Source organism: Apodemus sylvaticus, chromosome 4 (assembly GCF_947179515.1).
Source record: "Apodemus sylvaticus chromosome 4, mApoSyl1.1, whole genome shotgun sequence".
In the NCBI taxonomy this organism is placed as follows: domain Eukaryota; kingdom Metazoa; phylum Chordata; class Mammalia; order Rodentia; family Muridae; genus Apodemus; species Apodemus sylvaticus.
This window is the reverse complement of record NC_067475.1, coordinates 79,869,103-79,889,494: the sequence shown is the minus strand read 5'-3', so window position 1 is coordinate 79,889,494 and position 20,392 is coordinate 79,869,103. Positions and strand designations below refer to the sequence as shown.

Genomic DNA, 20,392 nt, shown 5'->3' with positions numbered 1-20,392 from the left:
CCCAGGGAGTGGTACTGTTTGGAGGTGTGACCTTGTTGGAGGAAGTGTGTCACTGTGGGGATGGACTTTGAAGTTCCACTCAGTGCAGAAGAGTCAGTCTTCTCCTAGTGGCCTTCTAGAACTCTCAGCTCCTTCTGCACCATGCCTGCCTGGATGCTGCCATGCTCCCACTTTGATGGTAATGTACTGAACGTCTGAACCTGTAAGCCAGCCCCAATGAAATATTGTCATAAGATTTGCCTTGGTTATGGTATCTCTTTACTTAGTAAAACACTAATTAAGACACCCAAACAGTGTCAGTTATGGTTCCATCTCGTGGAATGGGCCTTAAGTCAAAACAAACATTGGTTACTCCCACAAGTTCTAAGCCACCATTGCCCTAGCATATCTTGAAGGCAGGGCAGATTGTAGCTCAAAAGTTTTTTTGCTGTTTATGTTTCTTTTTTGGTAACCTGCAGCATACCTTCCCATACCAAAGACACTAGAATGTAGGGGTAAAGGCTCATGTAGGCACCAGCTGAACTTCTCCATGTTTAATGAATTGTGTCCTCAGCAATGGGGCCCTGCTGTCCATTTGCAGAGAATAACCAATTGTCTTGGTAACAGCTTGGGTTGTTTGGGAACTTCCATGAGACCCCCTTGGCCAACAACTCAATTGAATGCAGCCTAATCCTGGTACTGAGAGCCTTGTTTAGTGACAAGAGATGGCCAATTAGGACTCCAGTTCCCCCATAAGGAGAACTCATAGGATATACTTCATATACTTTAGTTTTTACTACTCTAGGTTTCCATTTTATCCCTCAAATGCCCCTCAATTCCAGCTGTCTCTTCTCTCTGCATTTGCTTCCTCAGTCTTATCTCCCCCACTTCCCCACCCAATCCTCCCATTCCCCTCTCCAGTTGCCCCCAGTACTCTGTAAAATTTATTCTATTTCACCCTCCCAGGGAGATCCATATGTCCTGTCCCTCCCACCCCCCCACCCAGCCCTTTCCTCTGGTAGGTCTAAAGATTGTAGATTGGTTGCCTATCAAATAGTTAATATCCACATATAAGTAAATACATAAAATCTTTCTCTGTCTAGGTTTCCTCACTCAGGATGATCTTTTTCTAATTCTGCCCATTTGCCTGCAAATTTCATATCATTGTTTTTAACAGTTGAGTAATATTCCATTATATAAATGTACCACATTTCTTTATCCATTTTTCTGTTGAAGGACATCTAAGTTGTTTCCAGTTTCTGGCTACTATAAATCAAACTACTGTGAACATGATTGAGCAAGTGTCCTTTTGGTAGGATGAAGTGTCTTTTGAGTGTATGCCCAAGAGGAATTTAGCTGGTAGATCTGGTCTAGAGGTAGATCAGTTCCTAACTTTCTGAGGAACTGCCATATTGATTTCCATAGTAGCTATACAGGTTTGCACTCCTACCAGCCATGACTGAGTGTCCCCTTACTCTACAACCTCTCCAACATGAGCTATCAATCAATTGATCTTAGCAATTCTGAAAGATATAAGATGGAATCTTAAAGTATTTTTGATTTGCATATCTCCAATAGCTGAGGATGTAGAACATTTCTTTGTGATCCTCAGCCATTTGAGTTTCCTCTATTAGAAGTCTCTATTTAGATCTGTACTCCATTTTTAATTGGATTATTTGGCTTTTTGATATCTAGTTACTTGACTTCTTTATATATTTTGTATGTAGTGTTGGTAAAAACCATTCCCCATCTTGCAGGCTGTCACTTTGTCCAAAGGATAGGCCAAGGCTATCCTTTGCCTTACAGAAGCTTTTCAGTCTCAAGAGGTCTATCTTGTTAATCTTGGTGCCTGTGCTGTCAGTGTTCTGTTCCGGGAGTTTTCTCCTGTGCCAGTGAGTCCAAGATTATCCCTAGTTTCTTTTCTTTTGGGCTTGGTGTAATATTTATTGGGTTTTGGGCTTGATTTTTTTTTTTTGTACAGTGATTTGTATAGATTTATTTGCATTCTTCTACATGCAGACATCCAGTAGACCAGCACTTCTTGTTGAAGATTCAGTTTGAAAGTATTTTCTTGAGTAATTTTGAATCTATATTCATAAAATAAATTGGTATGAAATTTTTTTCTTGTTGGGTCTTTGTGTGGTGTGTGTATCTGGGTGACTATGTCCTCATAGAATTAGATAATGTTCCTTCTGTTTCTATTTTTGTGAAATAATTTGAGTAATTTTGGTGTTAATGCTTCTTTGAAAGTTTGGTAAAACTCTGGGCTAAAGCCATTTGACCCTGAACTTGTCTTGAGGGAGACTTTAAATGATTACTTTTATTTCACTAGGGGATATAGGTCTACTTTGCTTATGTGATCTTGATTTAAGTTTGGTAAGTGGTACTATCTTAGTTAAGGTTTTATTGATTTGAACAGACATGACCAAATCAACTCTTATAAGGACAACATTTAATTGGGGTTGGCTTATAGGTTTAGAGGTTCAGTTCTTTATCATCAAGGCAAGAACATGGCAGCATCCAGACAGGCATGATTCAGGAGGAGCTGAGAGTTCTACTTCTTCTTCTGAAGGCTGCTAGCAGATACTGGCTTCCAGGCAGCTAGGATGAGGGTCTTAAAGCCCACGCCCACAGTGGCACACCCACTCCAACAGGGCCACACCTTCTCATAGTGCCACACTCCCTGGGACTAGCATATACAAACCATCACAAGGCATACCTAGCTATGGCAAATGCAAAATATATTTAGTCCAACTTCAAAAGTCCCCATAGTCAATAGCAGTCTCAACAATGTTAAAAGTCCAAATTTGAAAGTCTGTTCTGAGATTCATCCCATCGCTTAACTGTAATCCCCAAAGCAAGGCAGGAAACCAGCTAGGCAAGCTCTAAACTCTGCATCTCCATGTCTAATCTCAAAGCAGTCTTCTGATTTCCAACTTTTTTTTTTCATCTTTGTTGACCACAACAAACTTCTTTCTCCTGGGCTGTTTCTATCCCTGTTAGGGGCTTTCTTCAGAGCCCATGGCTCTGGCATCTCAAACATCATGGGGTCTTCAAGGCAACTTCAATGTCACAGCTCCTTGTTTCAATGTCTGGGATCTACACATGATCCTCCAAAGGGCTGTTGTTACTTCTCCAGTCTTGCCCTCTCTAGCACTCTAAGGGTTGATCCACTCCACTGCCACTGCTGTTCTAGGTGATCATCCCATGGTACTGGATTCTTCAATATGCTTGTGCCTTCTGCTGCAACTAGGCTTCACCAGCACCTCTTCATGGTGCCAAGCTTCAACTCCTTTGCATGACCCCTTCAGTCCTGGGCCATCAACTGCAACTGAGGCTGTACCTTTACCAATGGCCTTCCATGGCCTCTCACAGTGCCAAGTGTCAGCTGTTCTTCATGACCCCTTCATGCCTTCAAAACCAGTAACACCTGAATGACTCTTACACATTACCAAGTACAGTGCAGCATGAGGTACAACCTTGGCTATCTCTGGAACACAACTTCTTTGTACTCTCAGAAAACACTTCCCAGAAGATTCCCCTCAGTGATGATGGTCTCTTCTTCACCACTAATTTCTTAGTCCAACTAACCAACATCAATTGTCCTAGTAGTCCCTTCTATTTTTCACTCTAAAGCCAGAGCCACGTGGCCAAAGCTTCAAGTTCTGCTGTTTGATGGAGCTAGAACATGGTCCCCCTGTTCTATTACATCATCATCCACTTTGTTTTCCAACTCCTTCACTGCCTATGCTTTGCTCTCCTGGAACTTGTTCTGTAGATTGACCTTTAACTCAGAGATCTGCATGGCTCTGTCTCCTGTAATGCTAGGATTAAAGGTGTGTACCACCATGCCCGGAGTTAAGCATTTCTTCACCTAGAACCTGCTCTGTTCAAGGCTGACCTTGAACTCTGAGATTTGCTTGGCTTTGCCTCCTGGGTGGGAGTGACCTTGAACACAGGAATCAGCTCCATTTCACTTCTTGGTGCCCCTTAAACACTCGAACCATATATTATGTATTTTTCCTTTCTCAGGTTGCAATGCTTGTTTAAAATGCTCTTCATGAGACTTAACCAGAGAACTGTGATAGTCATTTCTGAGTCTTTCTTTGTCAGTGCAATTAATCTGAATAAGTCTCTTCACTGTAGCCTTAGACACATTCTTAAGACAAGGGCAAAAAGCAGCCACATTCTTTACCAAAATATCACAAAAACAGTCTCTAAGCCACATATTTAAATTATTCACTGAAACCTCTTGGGCCAGGTCCACACAATTCAAATCACTCTCAGTTACAAAGTCTTCCATATTCCTACTAGCCCGTTAAACCCCATTTAAAGCATTCGACTGCTTTCCAAATCCAAAGTCCTAAAATCCACATTCTTCCAAACAAAAGCACAGTCATTCCTATCACAGAAAGACCCCCTCCTGGTACCAACTTCTGTTTTAGTTAGAGTTTTACTGCTATGAACAGACACCATGACCAAGGCAATTTTTATTAAGGACATTTAATTGGGGCTGGCTTACAGGTTCAGAGGTTAAGTCCAGTATCATCAAGGCAGGAACATGGCAACATCCACGCAGGCATGGTGCAGGAGGAGCTGAGAGTTGTACATCTTTATCTGAAGGCTGCTAGCAGAATACTGGCTTCCAGGCAGCTAAAAATGAGGGTCTTAAAGCTCACACAGTGAAACACCTAGTCCAACAAGGCCACACCTACTCCAACAGAGCCGCACCTTATAGTAGTGCCACTCCCTGGGCCAAGCACATACTAACCATTACAGGTACCTATTGAGAAAATTATCCATTTCTATTGGACTTTCCAATTTTGTGGGGTACATGTTTTTAAATTATGTTCTTATGAGTCTCTGGATTTCCTTCAAGTCTGTTTTTATGTCTCCCTTTTTATTTCCGATTTTGTTCACTCAGAGAGTCTCTGCCTTTTAATCACTAGTTTGGGTTTGTCTATCTTGTTGATTTTCTCAAAGAACCAACTCCTTGTTTCATTGATTTTTTTTTAATTCTTTTTATTTGTATTTTATTGAGTTCAGCCCTCACATTATTTCTTGCTGTGTAGGACTCTTGGGTGTGATTAATTCTTTTTGTTCTAGAGCTTTTTGGTGTGTTGTTAAGTTGCCAATATGAGAGCTCTCCAGGGGTGTGTGTGTGTGTGTGTGTGTGTGTGTGTGTGTGTGTACATACACTTAGTCCTATGGACTTTCTTCTTAGAACCACTTTCATGGTGTTCCACAAGTTTGGGCATATTTGTATTTCTTTTCATTGAATTCCAGAAAGTCTTTAATTTCTTTCTTATTTCTGCTTTGACTCAGTAGTCATTCAATAGAGAGTCTTTCAGTTTCCATGAATTTGTAAGCTTTCTGTTGTTGATATTCAGCTTTAATTCATAGTGGCCTGATAGGGTATAGGGAATAATTTCAATTTTCTGTTGAAACTTGCTTTGTGACCACATATAAGGTCAATTTTGAAGAAAGTTTCATGAAGCGCAGAGAAGAAAATACATTCTTTTGTGTTTGGGTGAAATATTCTGTAGATATGTTAGATCAATTTGGTTTATAATGTCTGTTAGCTCCAGTATTTCTCTGTTTGGTTGTCTAGATGTCCATTGATGAGAGTGGAATATTGAAGTCTCCCACTATTGGGAGTCTGTGACCCAGTGTGTAAGGGTCAATATATGATTTAAGCTATAGTAGTGTTTCTTTTACAAACTTGAATGCCCTTGTATTTGGGGCACAGTTGTTAAGAATTGATTGAAATGTCACCTTAGTAGATTTTTCCTTTGATGAATATGTAGTTTTGGTTTGAGTCTATTTTGTTAGATATTAAAATGACTAGGCCAGCTTGTTTCTTAGATCTATTTGCTTAGAATATCTTTTCCCAACCATTTACCCTGAGGTAATGTCTATCCTTGATATTCAGGTGTTTTTCTTGAGTGCAGCAGGATGGATCCTGTTTTTGCATCCATTCTGTTAGTCTGTGTCTTTTTATTGAAAAATTGAGACCATTGATATTGAGAGATGTCAATGACCAATGATTGTTGATTCCTCATTGTTGATTATTTTGTTTGGTGACAGTGGTAGTGGTGTTGAGTGGGTACATTTTCCGTTTTGATTTTGCTTATGTGAGATAATTTATTCTCCATTTTCATGGGTGTAGTTAACCTCCTAGGCTGGGAGGGATTTTTTTCCCTTGTAGGGCTGGATTTGTAGGTGTTGTTTGAATTTGACTTTATCATGGAATATCTTAATTTCTCCATCTATGGTGATTGAAAGTTTTGCTGTGTATAGTACTCTAGGCTCACATACATGATCTATAACACATCTACAACAGTCTACAACACATCTGTTCAGGCCTTTCTGGCTTTTAGAGTCTCTATTGAGAAGTCAGAAATGATTCTAATAGTTTTGCCTTTACGTTTTACTTGGTCTTTTTCCTTTGCAGCTTTTAATATTCTTTGTTCTATTAGTTTAGTTTAATGTTTTGATTATTATGTGCTGAAGGGACTTTCTTTTCTGGTCCAATTCTGTATGTTTCTTGTACCTTTATAGGCATTTTCTTCTATGATTTTGTTGAAAATATTTCCTTATTGCCAGGCAGTGGTGGTGAATGCCTTTAATATTGCCATTCAAGAGGTAGAACAGACAGATTGTATCTCTGAGTTTGAGGTCAGCCTAGTCTATAGGATGAGTTCCAGAACAGCCATGGCTATGCAGTAAAACTCTGTCTCGAAAAACAAACAAACAAAGAAAACAAAACAAAACAAAAAATCCTGAGCCTTTGGGCTGGGATTCTATTCCTATTATTCTTAGGTTTGGTCTTTTCAGTGTCCCAGATTTTCTAGATGTTTTGTGTCAAGAGTTTTATAAATTTTATATTTTCTTTGACTGATGTATCTATTACTTCTAGTGTATTTTCAATCCCCAAGGTTCTCTTTTCTATCTCTTGTATTCTTTTGGTGAGCCTTGCCTCTATAGTTCCTGTTCAAATTCCTAAATTTTCATTTCCAGAATTCCCTCAGGTTGGGTTTTTGTTTTTTTTTTTTTAATTGACTCTGTTTCCATTTTCAGGTTTTGAAGTTTTATTCATTTCCTTCCAGGGTTTGTGTTTTCCTGGATTTCTTCAAGGGATTTATTAAATTCCTCTTTGAAGATCTCGTCATCTTCAAACAGGCAGTTCTAAGGGCTTTTTTTCTTGTGCTTCACCTACGTTGGGCTCTTTGGGGCTGTAGTGGAGACACACTGCCCTGGCTGTTACTGATTATGTTTCTACACCAGCATCTAGGCATCCAGGTTTGAGATGATTATATGTGTAGATTGCTGATCTCTGCATTTGTCTTTGTTAGGTGAGTGTTTTGTTCCTTGATTTCTGTTTTCTCTCGATGTGTGTTGCCTGGTAGAAATTTTTCTTTGGATCTGATAGCTATGACTACTAGGAGTTCCAGGTAAAATATGTTTCTAGTGTGTTGGGAGCTGACATTTAGGAATGGGCATAGGCTAAGGGTCTGAAGGGGTTCACAGGAGGGAGGAGAGCAGAGTGTTCAACCAGGAAATGCTTACTTCATCTCCTTAGAACCAGGGAGACAGTAAAGAGGGGTCACCCCAGAGGACTTCTAATAGCTCTGAGAGTGAGACTGGTATATTGGATCTAGAGGAACAGAAGGAGATGGGGAAATCTACAGTCTACCTGCTTCCTTGGCAGGAGCGGTCTGGTTTAACAGTACTTGCTGGAGTTGGGGGCTGGGGTAAAGCAGTAAGTGGAGAGAGGGAAGTTAGGAGGGGAAGGTCTGTGGGATTCACAGGAGATGTGGGCAGAGGGAAAGTTTGGCTGCGGCTGGTGTTCTGTTGCTGATGTAGATAGGGGACTTGGGTGTGGAGGAGAGGAGGCAGTGATGAAGGTCCTCAGTTAGCCACCGTTTCTCTGGCCTGCTCATTCTGGAGGAACACCTGCTGGTATTGGAGGCTGGGATACGGCGATGAGTTGGGGAAAGGAAGGTTAGAGAAGATCTTTGTTATCTGTGAATGGGGTCAGAGAGGAATGGGAAACCATATCAGATTTTCTGTTAAAGAACTGGGGATGAGACTGGGAGGTTTGGATGTGGAGGAGAAGAAGAGGTGTGGCCTACTTATAACCCTGACAGGAGGAGCCTAACAGGGATGCCTGCTGGAGTTAGGTGCTGGGACAAAGCGACTAGTTGAAGGAAAGAAGTTAGAAGGTAAGGCTCTGGGGATCCACAGGAGGTGGGGCCTGGGACAGGTAAGGCTGCCATGGGTGTGCTATCACAGGTGTTCTGCTGCAGAGCTGGGATGAGACTGGGAACTACATCTGGGGTAACAGAGGGAGAGGAGCTGCAGACACCCTACCTGGTTTTCTGGTAGGTGAGACCAATGGACAATGCAGGTTTTGAGTGCCAGGAGTGGAAGTTGACCTTCAGGACGTCTCAGACCAACCAACCCAGGAGTCTAGTCTACATGGAGTGCAGCTCTAGGAGTGTTGATCCATGGCAAGAGATACCTGCCAGGTGCCATAGCGAAGCCAGCTGGAAGAGTGACTCTCCCTTCCCTTGGTCTGAAGGCCTAGAAGCTCTGGGTCACGAGATAGAAGCCACTGTGTGGTTTAGTATGGTCTGCAGAACAAGTACCCAGATAAACCTTGTCTTAAGGGGGAAAAAAAGGATTATTGAGACTGTTTTTTTTTTTAACACTAAATTATTGAAATCTGGTGTATATTTTATTTTTATAGCATATTTTGGTATTAACCAAGTACAGTTTGGCCAGTACTCTTTAACACATGCTATTATTCAGTGCAAGGCAAGGCCAGAAAGTGAACCCAACACTGGCTCCCAGCAGCCTGCACTTGGGACTCTCACTTGCCTTTCTGGCACGTTCTGATTGTTAGTGCCCTGCTTCAGGTACATGTCCTCCGCCCTACTTAGCCTCTGGGTCTGTGGTGTTTTCTCTTCAGTACACTCTAGTCACCGGTAGTCAGACTTCCCTTTTTAAAGATCTATCTGATCTTACTAGATAGTGCTATGCCTATAAGTAAAATCCAGAACCCTTACATGTAAAGATTGTATGTGTACAACCTGTCCCAGTCCTGATGTCGTTCTGCTTCCTAGCATCTCTGTGTTGCTTTCCAGTGTGCAGGGCCTTTAACATACTGGATCTCACTTAGTTCTCACACCTGCCATATGAGATAGGTAGATCAGAGCAAGTGAACCATTTATCCATATTATTTAGGCAGAAAAACAGACTTGAGGAACTTAATAGGTTTTTAAGATACTCCTAATAACAGCAGACCAGGCTGAAAACTCATATCTTTGGAGAATCTTTTCAGTCCTGTTTCTTGCTAAATTCTTTTCCTTTTTTCTCTATATTGCAGTGGCATTGCAGCTTGCTAAGGTTGCTGTATCTTTTACGGTTTTTCCTGTGCCTATACTCATTATTTCCTTCCCTGCATGTCAGCAGAGCCACTGTTAGAATCCTATCCTTTCCTGGGTACTCTGGGTAAAATCTACTTAACACATGCCAATCATTCGTCAGATGTAATTTGTAGTTTCCAATTCACTTTAATGTGTATTTGCTTGTTTAGCAGATGCTTCACCTATTAGTGTATAGGACTTAATTCTTTTCTAGTGGAAGACTGACTCATTTAGGTATCCTTGCAGTGGCTCATATTACCTCCTTCTGTAAGTCCATGAAAAGCCTTTCTACTTCATTTAGTCTTTATTAAAACTATGAAATTGTGAGTTCAATTTTAATTTATATGTATGGACAAGCTCACCCAAAGTCAGACATGCTTTTAATACCTTGATATCTAAAATTCTGTTTCCTGTATTATCTAGTACAAATATTTCCTATATTGTATGTGCTCTACAAGACATGAAAGTTGTCGAAGAGTAGATATTAATCTAAAAGCAATAAAATTACAATTTAGTTAGTGTTTAGGTTGGCACCATAGAAAGAAGATCCAGGGAAATACAGTGTGGCTTCCCTGGAATATATCAGTCGCTGAACCCTGAAGAATGAGTAGATCTCAAAGAGGTAACAACTGGTGGTCAAGGAGAGTGTGACAAAAGGTATGGACTTGTAAAAGAACACACACCAGACTTAGAGTTCAATCAGAAACAGGAACCGCTGGACCAGGCTTTGTGGCACATGGCTTTTATATCAGCACTAGGAAGGCAGAGGCAGGCAGATCTCTGTGAATTCAAGGCCAGCCTGGTGATTTCCAGGACAGGCAGAGCTACACAGTCAGACCTTGTCTCAAGAAAACAGAAAGCACGAAATCCCTGAAGGGTGAAAGGTGTTGAATGTTGTGGCTCACCTCTGTAAAGGGTAACTGTGAGGAGCAAGCACTAGCTCCTAAAGGAGCTAAAGCTGAAAGTGGGTGTGAGGAGGCCAGACTTGTCAGGTGAAGTCAGGTGCCTCAGGCCATTTTGGAGGCCGTGCAGTTGAAGTGGATTCCTGAGATGCCAGGCAGTCATGTCAGAAGGGCTCAAGTGATTGATTTAGAGATCAAGGAACTTGAATTTCTGGCATGAGCCTGCATAGCCCTGTGTGCTAAGGAGAAAGCTTGTGCAGGGCTGGTCTGGAGCTGAGGACAGGAGTTGATGGAGGAGGTGATTTTGTCTTTTTCCATAGCTTTTAAGAAAACTGGTGGTACTACTTGTTGTTGAGGTACCACTTCTTGTTTGTTGTGGTGGTGCTACTTACTGTTGCTGCTGCTGCTGGGAATCGGGTTTGGAAGGGCCAGGTGACTTGCCTGAGAACTACAAAGCCAGGAAAGGGCTGAACCTGGACTTGGGATTGTGTTAGAACGATTAAAGCTGTGGGGGGACCCAATGTTGGCTGTATCTGATATACAGGCTATCTGATATACAGCCCCTGTGAAAGGGCCATTCAGCCCACAGGCTGAGAACTGCTGACGGAGAGTGTTACTCTCCCTCCTGTTCTTTCAGCTTTAGTGCTGCTTGAATTAGTCAAAATCAAATATGGAGCACGGTAACTTGATAGAGGGGGAGGAGTATAAGAGGTTGGCAATATCTTTAAAAAGGAGTATGGTCAAGTTGGAGGCAGAAGTTAGCACAGCATTCCTTAGGGTCTGCTAGTGGAGAGAGGCAGTTAGGAGTGAACATGCAAAGGCTTTAGATTCATCTGGTAGAAGGCACTCACATGCCAAATTGTGCACATAGTGAAAAGATTGAGGAGTCTATCGTGGGTTCTCGAAGCTGAGGGAATGATATGCAGAGGGACAGTAAAATGATCTGATACAGGCTGTTGAAATTGACAGGAACTAGATGCCCTATCTGAAGTAAGTTGACCTTTGGGGTAGGATCAAGGAAGGTTCCTGGTATTTTAAGGAAAGTTCTTGGTAGGCAGAAACCCACCTTCAGGTCTCAGTTTAGCCAATAACAACTTGTTTACCGGGTCAGAGTCCTTCTGTCTAATGTCTTCACTACCTGTGGGGCAGGAGCAGGGTAGAGGGATCACCTAACACCTGACAATCTGTTTGTTCTCAATCATACCTGCCCTGGCCTATGGTTGATTGGTTTGTTTTATTTTTATTTTTGGTTTTAGTGGAACCTGTAGTGGCTGCTCATAGTCAGCTGATCTTTCTCCATGCCTCCAGCAGTCTTCTTTAGTAGATGATGTATACTTGGTTTCAGTTTTGAAGCCCTATTCATGCCACAGCTCAAATGCAGTCTAGGACAGCTTGGCTCCGTGATAGACTTCATGCTATACAAGGTCACAGACTCAGTCCCCGCCACTCAGAACATACAAGTGTTTCCCAGTTCAGATGGATCTTCTGAGCTTTCATAAGGACTTCATGCTATACAAGGTCACAGACTCAGTCCCCACCACTCAGAACATACAAGTGTTTCCTAGTTCAGATGAATCTTCTGAGTTTTCATAAGGACTTCATGCTATACAAGGTCACAGACTCAGTCCCCACCACTCAGAACATACAAGTGTTTCCCAGTTCAGATGGATCTTCTGAGCTTTCATAAGGACTTCATGCTATACAAGGTCACAGACTCAGTCCCCACCACTCAGAACATACAAGTGTTTCCCAGTTCAGATGAATCTTCTGAGCTTTCATAAGGACTTCATGCTATACAAGGTCACAGACTCAGTCCCCACCACTCAGAACATACAAGTGTTTCCCAGTTCAGATGAATCTTCTGAGCTTTCATAAGGACTTCATGCTATACAAGGTCACAGACTCAGTCCCCACCACTCAGAACATACAAGTGTTTCCCAGTTCAGATGAATCTTCTGAGCTTTCATAAGGATGTGGGAAGCCAGTTCCCTTCCAGAGTCAAGAACAGGGTGAATGGACGTTCTCAGGAGTTCAGACCCAGCTCACAGTGGATGGAGGATGTTGTGGGTACACTGAAGAAAGCAGTGGAGCAGTTAGAACCAAAGAGTCTTGACAAGCCCTTTTTGAGACACACATTTCTGATGGGGGCTGGTAGTCCCTGGGGTTTGGACCAAAACTGTAAGTTTTCCTCATCCACTTGTTTATATCCCTGTTGCTTAGCAGTGCTTAGAGCAATGCTGTTTAATAATATTCCCAGTTGGAGAAAGGCGAGATACTGGGCCCTATAGAACAGTTCAGGGAAGCACCTAACTGTATGGTTATATAGTTATACCTCCTGTTAAATATTATTGCTAATGACCTAGTTAGTATTTACTTTTGAATACAGGGCGAGCCTCTGAGGAATTTTTACATAGACGAACTGGTGAATTTGCATTATTATAAGCTCACCACCAAATCAGCTTTGAGCCCTACTTGGTCTATCAGGTTTTTCTTTTAAACTAACCATCTCCAGTGTCTTGTCTGGTTTATGTTGTTTTGTATTCTTTCTCTTTCTTCCTCCTGTCCTGCATTACTCTCTCCTGGGTCCCACGTCCTCTTCTTTGATGTCTTCCTCTCTTTGACCCAAAGATCAGCCAGTAAAAAGCAGTCTCACCTGTCCAGGTAAGAGGAATGTCTCTGGGGGAGAAAACAGATCCCCTCTTTGTTTTTTATTTTTTTTAATTTGTGTAGGGTGGTGGTGGTGGTGGTACTGGCTGTGGAGCAGGAAGTATTATTTACTATTTTGTTTTGGAGACTCACCGCATACCCCAGGCTGTCTAAGAGCCTGGAGCTCAGCAGTCCTCCTGCCTCAGCCTCCCAAAGGCCAGGATTACAGTTGTCTGCCACTTTTCATTTGTTGCTATTTTGTTTCCAACCCAATTCCCTGGTAAAAGAAAGCTTATTCAGTTAACAAAACAAGCCACAAACCTAGATTGGGCAGATCTCCCACTACACTACTCTATTTCCATCTATATTATCCCATATAACTTGTGGTTTCTCCAGGCCACGAGCTTCCCTCTCTAGCTCTGCCACCTCTCCATTCATCCCTGTAGCTCCTCTCTTTCCTGTTTATCCCCCCATCGCTCCTCCCCTAGACTCTCAGCTCCTCCCACTTCCTCCTGCCCAACCATTGGCTCAAGCCTTTACTTGAAAAGTTAAGGCACGGACAAGGTTCACAAGGCAACTCCTCATCTGCAGCCCCTCTGAGGAGTAGAATTGGCATCAAAATACAAGCCCAGGGCCATCCACAACATCATCTGGCTCTTGTGAATAGTTAGTAATATCTTAACACAGTTCGGAAGTAAGCATAGCAAAGAGTATGCTGAGAGGTCTCCAGCCTGCTGCCTGTTCCTTGGCCAACCCCTTTCCACCTCAGAGAAACCACTATTGTTTCTCTTACACAGTATAAAGATGCAGCAGATGTTTACAAATATGCAAATGCCATCTTTTCCTTTTTATCTACTGCTTTAAATGTCCACTTGATTCTCTTTTCCCATAATAAAACATCATAGAAATCATTCTTTATAAGGACAAATTCTACATTGTTCTATAGACATGAGATCATGCTCTCTGGTATTCTGCCATTGTGCAGTGATTCTGTGCATAAGCTTCCACTTAGTCACTCTGCAGCTAAGATGGGAACCGCCCCTTCCTGAGGCAGCAGCTACTGCTTCTGGAGCTGTGAACTTGTGCACATTCTAAAAAGCCAGGCCACAGCAGTGTTCTGAGTTTGTTTCCTGTTCCTGTATCTTCCCTAATTATAGAAGACATCAAGAAAGGAATGTGTTGGTTGGTGAAATGTGGTACGTAGAAGGCTGAGGGTCTTAATCTCTGAGCAGTATGCACAAGCCGGCATGGAGATGGGAGATTGTGAGGTTGGAGTACATGGTCACCAACAGAGCAGATTCCTATACTTCACAAGGATCCAGAAGATAAATGGACTTTTCAGAAGCTCAAGCTATTGACATGCTCCTAGTCTTTAAAGATCAAGGGTGCAAGTTTTCAATTCCCTAGTTCCGTAATACTAAATGTCCAGGCACCATCTTAGAGAGGTGAGACTTTCAGGGACAAAGAGATGAAGTCATTCAGTGCTCTGCTGTGTTTATGGAGGCCTCTGTACGTGTCTGGCCCACCGTATCCTTCCAGTCTCCTCTTTTGCAGATCATCACCTAACACTAACTAGTTGTTTGTTTTTCTTGCATTCATTTTTCTCTGCTGCTCCGTTCTGTTCCATCAGCCCCATTGCATCCTGGTAAGACCCAGCAAGCATGTATGTTTGCGCAATCATTGCTGTTGTCTCTTTGTTGTCTGACTCTACAAATGGTATTTCTTTTCATACCCTGCTGAGTATTAAAGAGACCATACTTGCCCTGCCCAGTCAGGATTCCAGATAGGTGGTGTTGCCAGCAGTATAGAACACATGACTAATATCCTATTGGGATGACCAGGTTGCAAGGTGGGCGGGTTATCTTTCATTGTTGAAGACTCTGGGCCCCATTTAACAGATCCTCCTTCCACTGGCCCCTCCCTGCTCAGCTCACTAATGTGTTTCCTTTACTCCTTCTCCAGGTTAAGTAGCCTGTCTTCTCTGGGAGATTCTACACCTGATCGAGCATCCCCTTCTCACCACCGCCAGCCCTCTGACGCCTCTGAGACAACAGGTAACAATGTCAGCACATAGACACTGGTGTGTGCCCCTATAGAGAAATCCTATACAGTCATGTGTAAAACACCTAACTTTATGTTGACATGACATGTGTGAATTGGGTTTTATGTTAGGAGGTTTATAGCATTTACCTCCTTATACCAACCTAGGAAATGGGTTTTATATACTTTTCTTGTAGCCAAGAAAACTGAAGTAGAGAGAAAAGTTAGGAAACTTGCCTAACCTCATACTTCTTGGAGACAGCATTGAGGCTTGGAACAGTTATGTTATAACTCTAGGCCCATGCCGCTGTCATCCCAGAGTTCTGTCACATATGTGCAGTGTCTGGTAAAGGTCCACAGCAAAGACAGTGGCATATATTATGCATAAATAGTGATATGCATAAAAGGGTTTCTCCTGGCATTTGTCATTCTCTGTATTTGGCAAGGAAACACCAAAATCACCTTCATGATTTATCCAGGTCTGTAGCACCAGTCAACAAGCTTTGATGGCCCAATTGCTGTGGTCACTGGGTGTAACAATGTAAAATCTCCAATCAACACAGGGGTTGCTCGTCTTTACTATAGTCTTGAGCACAGCTAGACTTAGCTCTACCCCTTCTTCAATCAGTCTCATCCATACAGGCCTAAAGGGACAGCTATTTCAGCACTTCAGAGAAGGGTCACCTCTCATGGATTACAGGGTTAATTATGGTTTTTACTAGTCACTGAGAATGCTATATACTAGAGCAGTATATGTGGACAGGGTGAATCTGGGTAATTGGATTAATCTTGGAAGGCATCGTTAAAAAGCAATTTACTGGCTTGGCTACACTGGCCTTCCAATGAGACTGCCTGCCAAACTCCTCTCCCTACCCAGCAGGTCTTGTTCAGCGCTGTGTCATCATCCAAAAGGACCAGCATGGCTTTGGCTTCACAGTTAGTGGAGATCGCATCGTGCTGGTGCAGTCTGTGCGCCCTGGTAAGTGTTGTGACCCTCCTGTCAAGAGTGGACAGTTCTTTAAAGGCATTGTGTGTGTGATAATGCTGCACGACTTGGAGACTGTTTAAATGGGGGATCCTAAGGGAAGGGTAATTGAGTTAGTCTAGAATTCTTGGTTGCATCACAGAAGCCAAGTGATAAAGTACTTTGTGATTTACACACATATATACCAAAAAAAAAAAAAAAATAAAGTGGAAATCTACTGGCAAATAACTTGAAATTAGAGAGGAAATAGCTATCTTACCTGAATATATAAATATCAGGTTACTTCTAATAACTGGTAATTTAAAAAATGTTGCCGGGTGGTGGTGGCACATGCCTATAATCCCAGCACTCTGGGAGGCAGAGGCAGGCGGATTTCTGAGTTCAAGGCCAACCTGGTCTACAGAGTGAGTTCCAGGACAGCCAGGGCTATACAGAGAAACCCTGTCTTGAAAAAAAAAATGTTAAACTTGAGTTGTAGCACATACATTTAATCCCAGCACTTGAGAGGCAGAAGCAGGTGGATCTCTCTCTATATTTAGGGTCAACCTGGTCTATGTATTGAGTTCCAGGGTAGCCAAAGCTACATAGTGAGACCCTGTTTGAAAAAACAAAACAAGCAAGCAAAACCCACCAGGTATTTGGGCATACACCTTTAATCCCAGCACTTGGCAGGTAGGAGCAGACCAGTCTCTAAGTTTGGAGGCAGCCTGATCTACAAAGTGAGTTCCAGGACAGCCAGGGCTACACACAAAAACACAGACTTGAAAAACAACAACAACAACAATAATAATAATAATTGAAAAACAATAATAATAACAATAATAATATAAAATCTGGCCACAGAGGCCAGAAGAGGGCATGGGATTCCCTGGAACTGGAGTTATAGGTAGTTACAGTTGGTGCCCAGAACCATTCACTGTTCTGGGCACCAACCCAGGACCTCTGCAAAAGTAGCAAGTGCTGTTAACCACTGAGACATCTCTCCAGCCTCAAATAGTACATTTTACATGAGGGCAATCTTAGTTCCATAATTGAAAGCTAAAATGAAAGGTAGACTTGATATACTAAGAGCATCTAGATGTACTTTATGAGGGGTTTAGCAGATAAATACAAATTACAAGATTTAATGATCATCTTGGGACAAATTTATAAAATATAATGTTTATGTTTCTCATTAACTTGTTTTTGTTGTTGTTTCCGTGTGCTTCTTGAATATAAATTAAAGTTAAGAATAGAAGCTATTTACAACCATATGGTGAACCAAAACTCTGCACCCTCCAGGTCAAGAGCAAGGTCTTCTGAGCTCCTCTTTGGTCAGCTGATATCAGAAGACCTTAATATGGTCCACCTCAAATGAAGAGACTATCAATGAATTGAAAATCTGTTTAGTAGAATGTTATATCATTATCTCTAATGATAAGAACCCAGAGAATTATCTTTATGAACTTCTCAAGAATTATAAGCCACCAGTTTGAAAGCTATTGTTTTAATCTACTTCTCTAATTCTTATTACTTTATTTACTAACTATATTCAGTACAGTATAATTGTGTTTTCTATGGGATAATAAGAATTACTCTTACCTGATCTTAAAACATTCAAATAAAAGTATACTCTTCTCCAAGCCTAGTCATACCTGTGCCCCACATTAGGTGGTTGTCTGAGCTCTCTTCTCTACACTAGGTGAAGAGCAAAGCAGCAGGTGTGACCTAATGTAGTACACTCCAGATTAAAAGGCCTCATGTTGCTGGGCCAGAATTGGATGTCCACCCAGGATTTAACATTCTGATATAAAATTTCAGAGCAGATGATGTAAGGAGGACTGTGGTGTGGTGTAGATCTGGTGGCTGTTAGGAGTGGCTATAGGACTCTGCTGACCAGCTCTTCTTCCTCAGGAGGTGCAGCCATGAAAGCTGGTGTGAAAGAGGGTGACCGGATCATCAAAGTAAGTAAGCTTGACCTCTCCCCCGTCTTACAGTGGTGCAGGTTCAGGAGCTGTCCAGTGCTGTGGCCTATCTCCTACTTCATTTCATTTCTAACTCTCAGGCAGTACCATACATAACAGGGAAGAGGGATGAAGATAGCCAGCTTCTGTGTTCTCAGTTATCCCTATTTCACAAAAGACAAAAAATGGGGTTAAGAGGAAGCACCTGCAGCTAGTGAAGGACCCAAGCCCTTGAGTTCTTAGTCTGCCTTCCACGGTGTTGGCATGAGATAATCTTCTGGATTTAGGTCTGTCTTTGCAGAGTTGAGTCCTGGCTACATTAAAGAAATCCTAACAGCAGAGACCTCAACCCCTCTAGTAAGGAAGAGACCCTTAGAGCCAGTTGATATACACAGATGTAACTGAAAAAGTCAGTGAGTGGAGAACATGGCTCTTATCCCTGAAAACTTAGAGCCAGCTTGGAACAAACTGATAATATCAATTTGAGTAAACAAGTAGTCAGAGGTAACTGAAAAGCACTGGGAAATAGCCTAAGAAAATGACATTTTCAACTTGGAAAAAGGTTCACACTGCTAATATTCAATGTTATTTGTCCCTCCAACAGGTAAACGGCACCATGGTGACCAATAGCTCACACCTGGAGGTGGTGAAGCTTATCAAATGTGAGTTGCTTAGGGCATAACAAGTACAAAAATAGGACTTGGTAGACTCTGGAACAAATCAGGTTTACTGACCCTTAAGGCGTCATTTATAGATACGGAGACAGCTGAAACCACATCTTTAGTCTTAACATGAGTGATCAACTTAAACTGCTGCAAACCCCTAGCGTGATATCAAGTATATGCTATTCATCTTCATTTGTAGCACATCATTTTGCCTCTCCTGATCATATCCTACTAAGAACACTTCATTTAATTGTCATCTGTTACATTCACATTCTACCTATGGAAGCAGAAGAGAGGCAAAAATATTCTAGCCAGGAATACCTGCCAAGTGAGTCTATACAGATAATCAGACGGAATACTAAGGAAGTAACTGATGAACGTGGGCAGCCTTGGGAGAGTGGAAGGCTCGAATTTAGAGGGCCTGTTGTGAACTGGGCAGGCGGTGTGCTGCACTTCCCATAGGTTCAGTTTAGTGAGATAAAAAAGGAAGCTGGGCATGGTAGTGCACCCATACAGTCAGTCCCAGCACCCAGACTGAGGCAGGAGAATCTTGAGTTTAAGGTCATTCTCAGGTCTTGAGGTACATTGAAAGACTACCTCAAAAAACAAAACAGAGAATGTGGGCAGTTTGGATGAAATAGCTCACAGGGAATGTTTCCAGAGATATTTATGGTTGAGATTTTGGTTGGGGTCTCTATGTGAAGAAAGGAGAACTTGGTTGGTACAGGGCAGGACAGAAATCAGAAATGGCTAGAACTTTAAAAATGAGATTTTAGTCTTCAGGATGGTGAGGCTTAATGAAAAGAGAAAGACGTTTTCTTTGTGCTTAACTAAGAGAGCACTGGTACTCAAGCAAGCCTCCTCTTCCTTCCTTCTAGCTGGCGCCTACGTTGCCCTTACCCTCCTGGGCTCTTCTCCTTCCTCCATCGGTGTCTCTGGGCTCCAGCAGAACCCATCTCTGGCAGGAGGGCCCAGAGTTAACCCCACGATTCCTCCACCACCTCCTCCACCCTTGCCACCTCCACAACACATTACTGGACCCAAACCTCTACAGGTAATAGTTTTCCAGATGCCTGCTGATCACTCTAGAGATTCTGCCGATCTCCCTCCTCGGAACTTAAACAGGGTTGTGGGAAGCAGAGATAGGCCAAAGCAACATGTGAATGCCACCAAAAAGTTGAAAATGCAATCTGCATAAAAGAACGGTCATGCCTTATGCCCTACTCCTCTGCATATGTGATTTTATAGTAGCGTGTTCAGTGTTTTCCTCACTGTGTGAAAACATACAGAGGATGTCAGGTACTCTTCCTATCTGGGCCCCAGGCATGGACAAGAACATCTGTTAGAGATTATTGCCAATTGGTGGTGTGAGGGTGTGCTTGAAATTCAAAGAGGAGATTTCTTCCCAGAGCAAGGGGGCTGCCTGGACGGGTGCAATACAGAGGACAGTCAGGAGAGGAAGAGTCGAAAAGAACAAAAATAGGTAGAAGGCAGCCCTCAAGAGTGGAATGGCCTACTCTTGTAGTGTAAAGACTAGACGGTGGCAAGATGCAGATATGGATAAGGAACAGGTTTCCAAATTGAATAGAAGATTGAACCAGTAAAGCTGATTATAGCCAGGATATCTAAGCTCAGTAGTAAAGTTAAAAAAAAATTAAGATTTTTTTTTAATTGCATTCCAGCAAGGTGTTACATTATCCAGAGTATACTCATGACTAAGTTTCTACTCTCAACACCTTTCCTAACCTAGGAATGAGCAGATATAAGAGAATTAAGCTACTGAGCTAGTCTCCAGGTCTCA

The 20,392-nt window shown here is 42.3% G+C and overlaps 1 protein-coding gene across 12 annotated transcripts in view; it reads left to right on the top strand.

Moving 5' to 3' along the window:
* The window catches only part of Arhgef11 (Rho guanine nucleotide exchange factor 11), a 114,068-nt gene that overhangs the window by 46,987 nt on the left and 46,689 nt on the right, over positions 1–20,392 (top strand). For 7 of the 12 annotated variants that reach the window (XM_052180199.1, XM_052180194.1, XM_052180198.1 and 4 more), the window contains exons 2-6: positions 14,921–15,012; positions 15,876–15,977; positions 17,877–17,926; positions 18,531–18,588; positions 19,470–19,645. In XM_052180199.1, coding sequence (XP_052036159.1) covers positions 14,921–15,012; positions 15,876–15,977; positions 17,877–17,926; positions 18,531–18,588; positions 19,470–19,645 — 478 coding nt within the window. The remainder of the gene's footprint in view (positions 1–14,920; positions 15,013–15,875; positions 15,978–17,876; positions 17,927–18,530; positions 18,589–19,469; positions 19,646–20,392) is intronic. The other 5 variants (XM_052180196.1, XM_052180195.1, XM_052180193.1 and 2 more) reach the window with 1 other exon arrangement.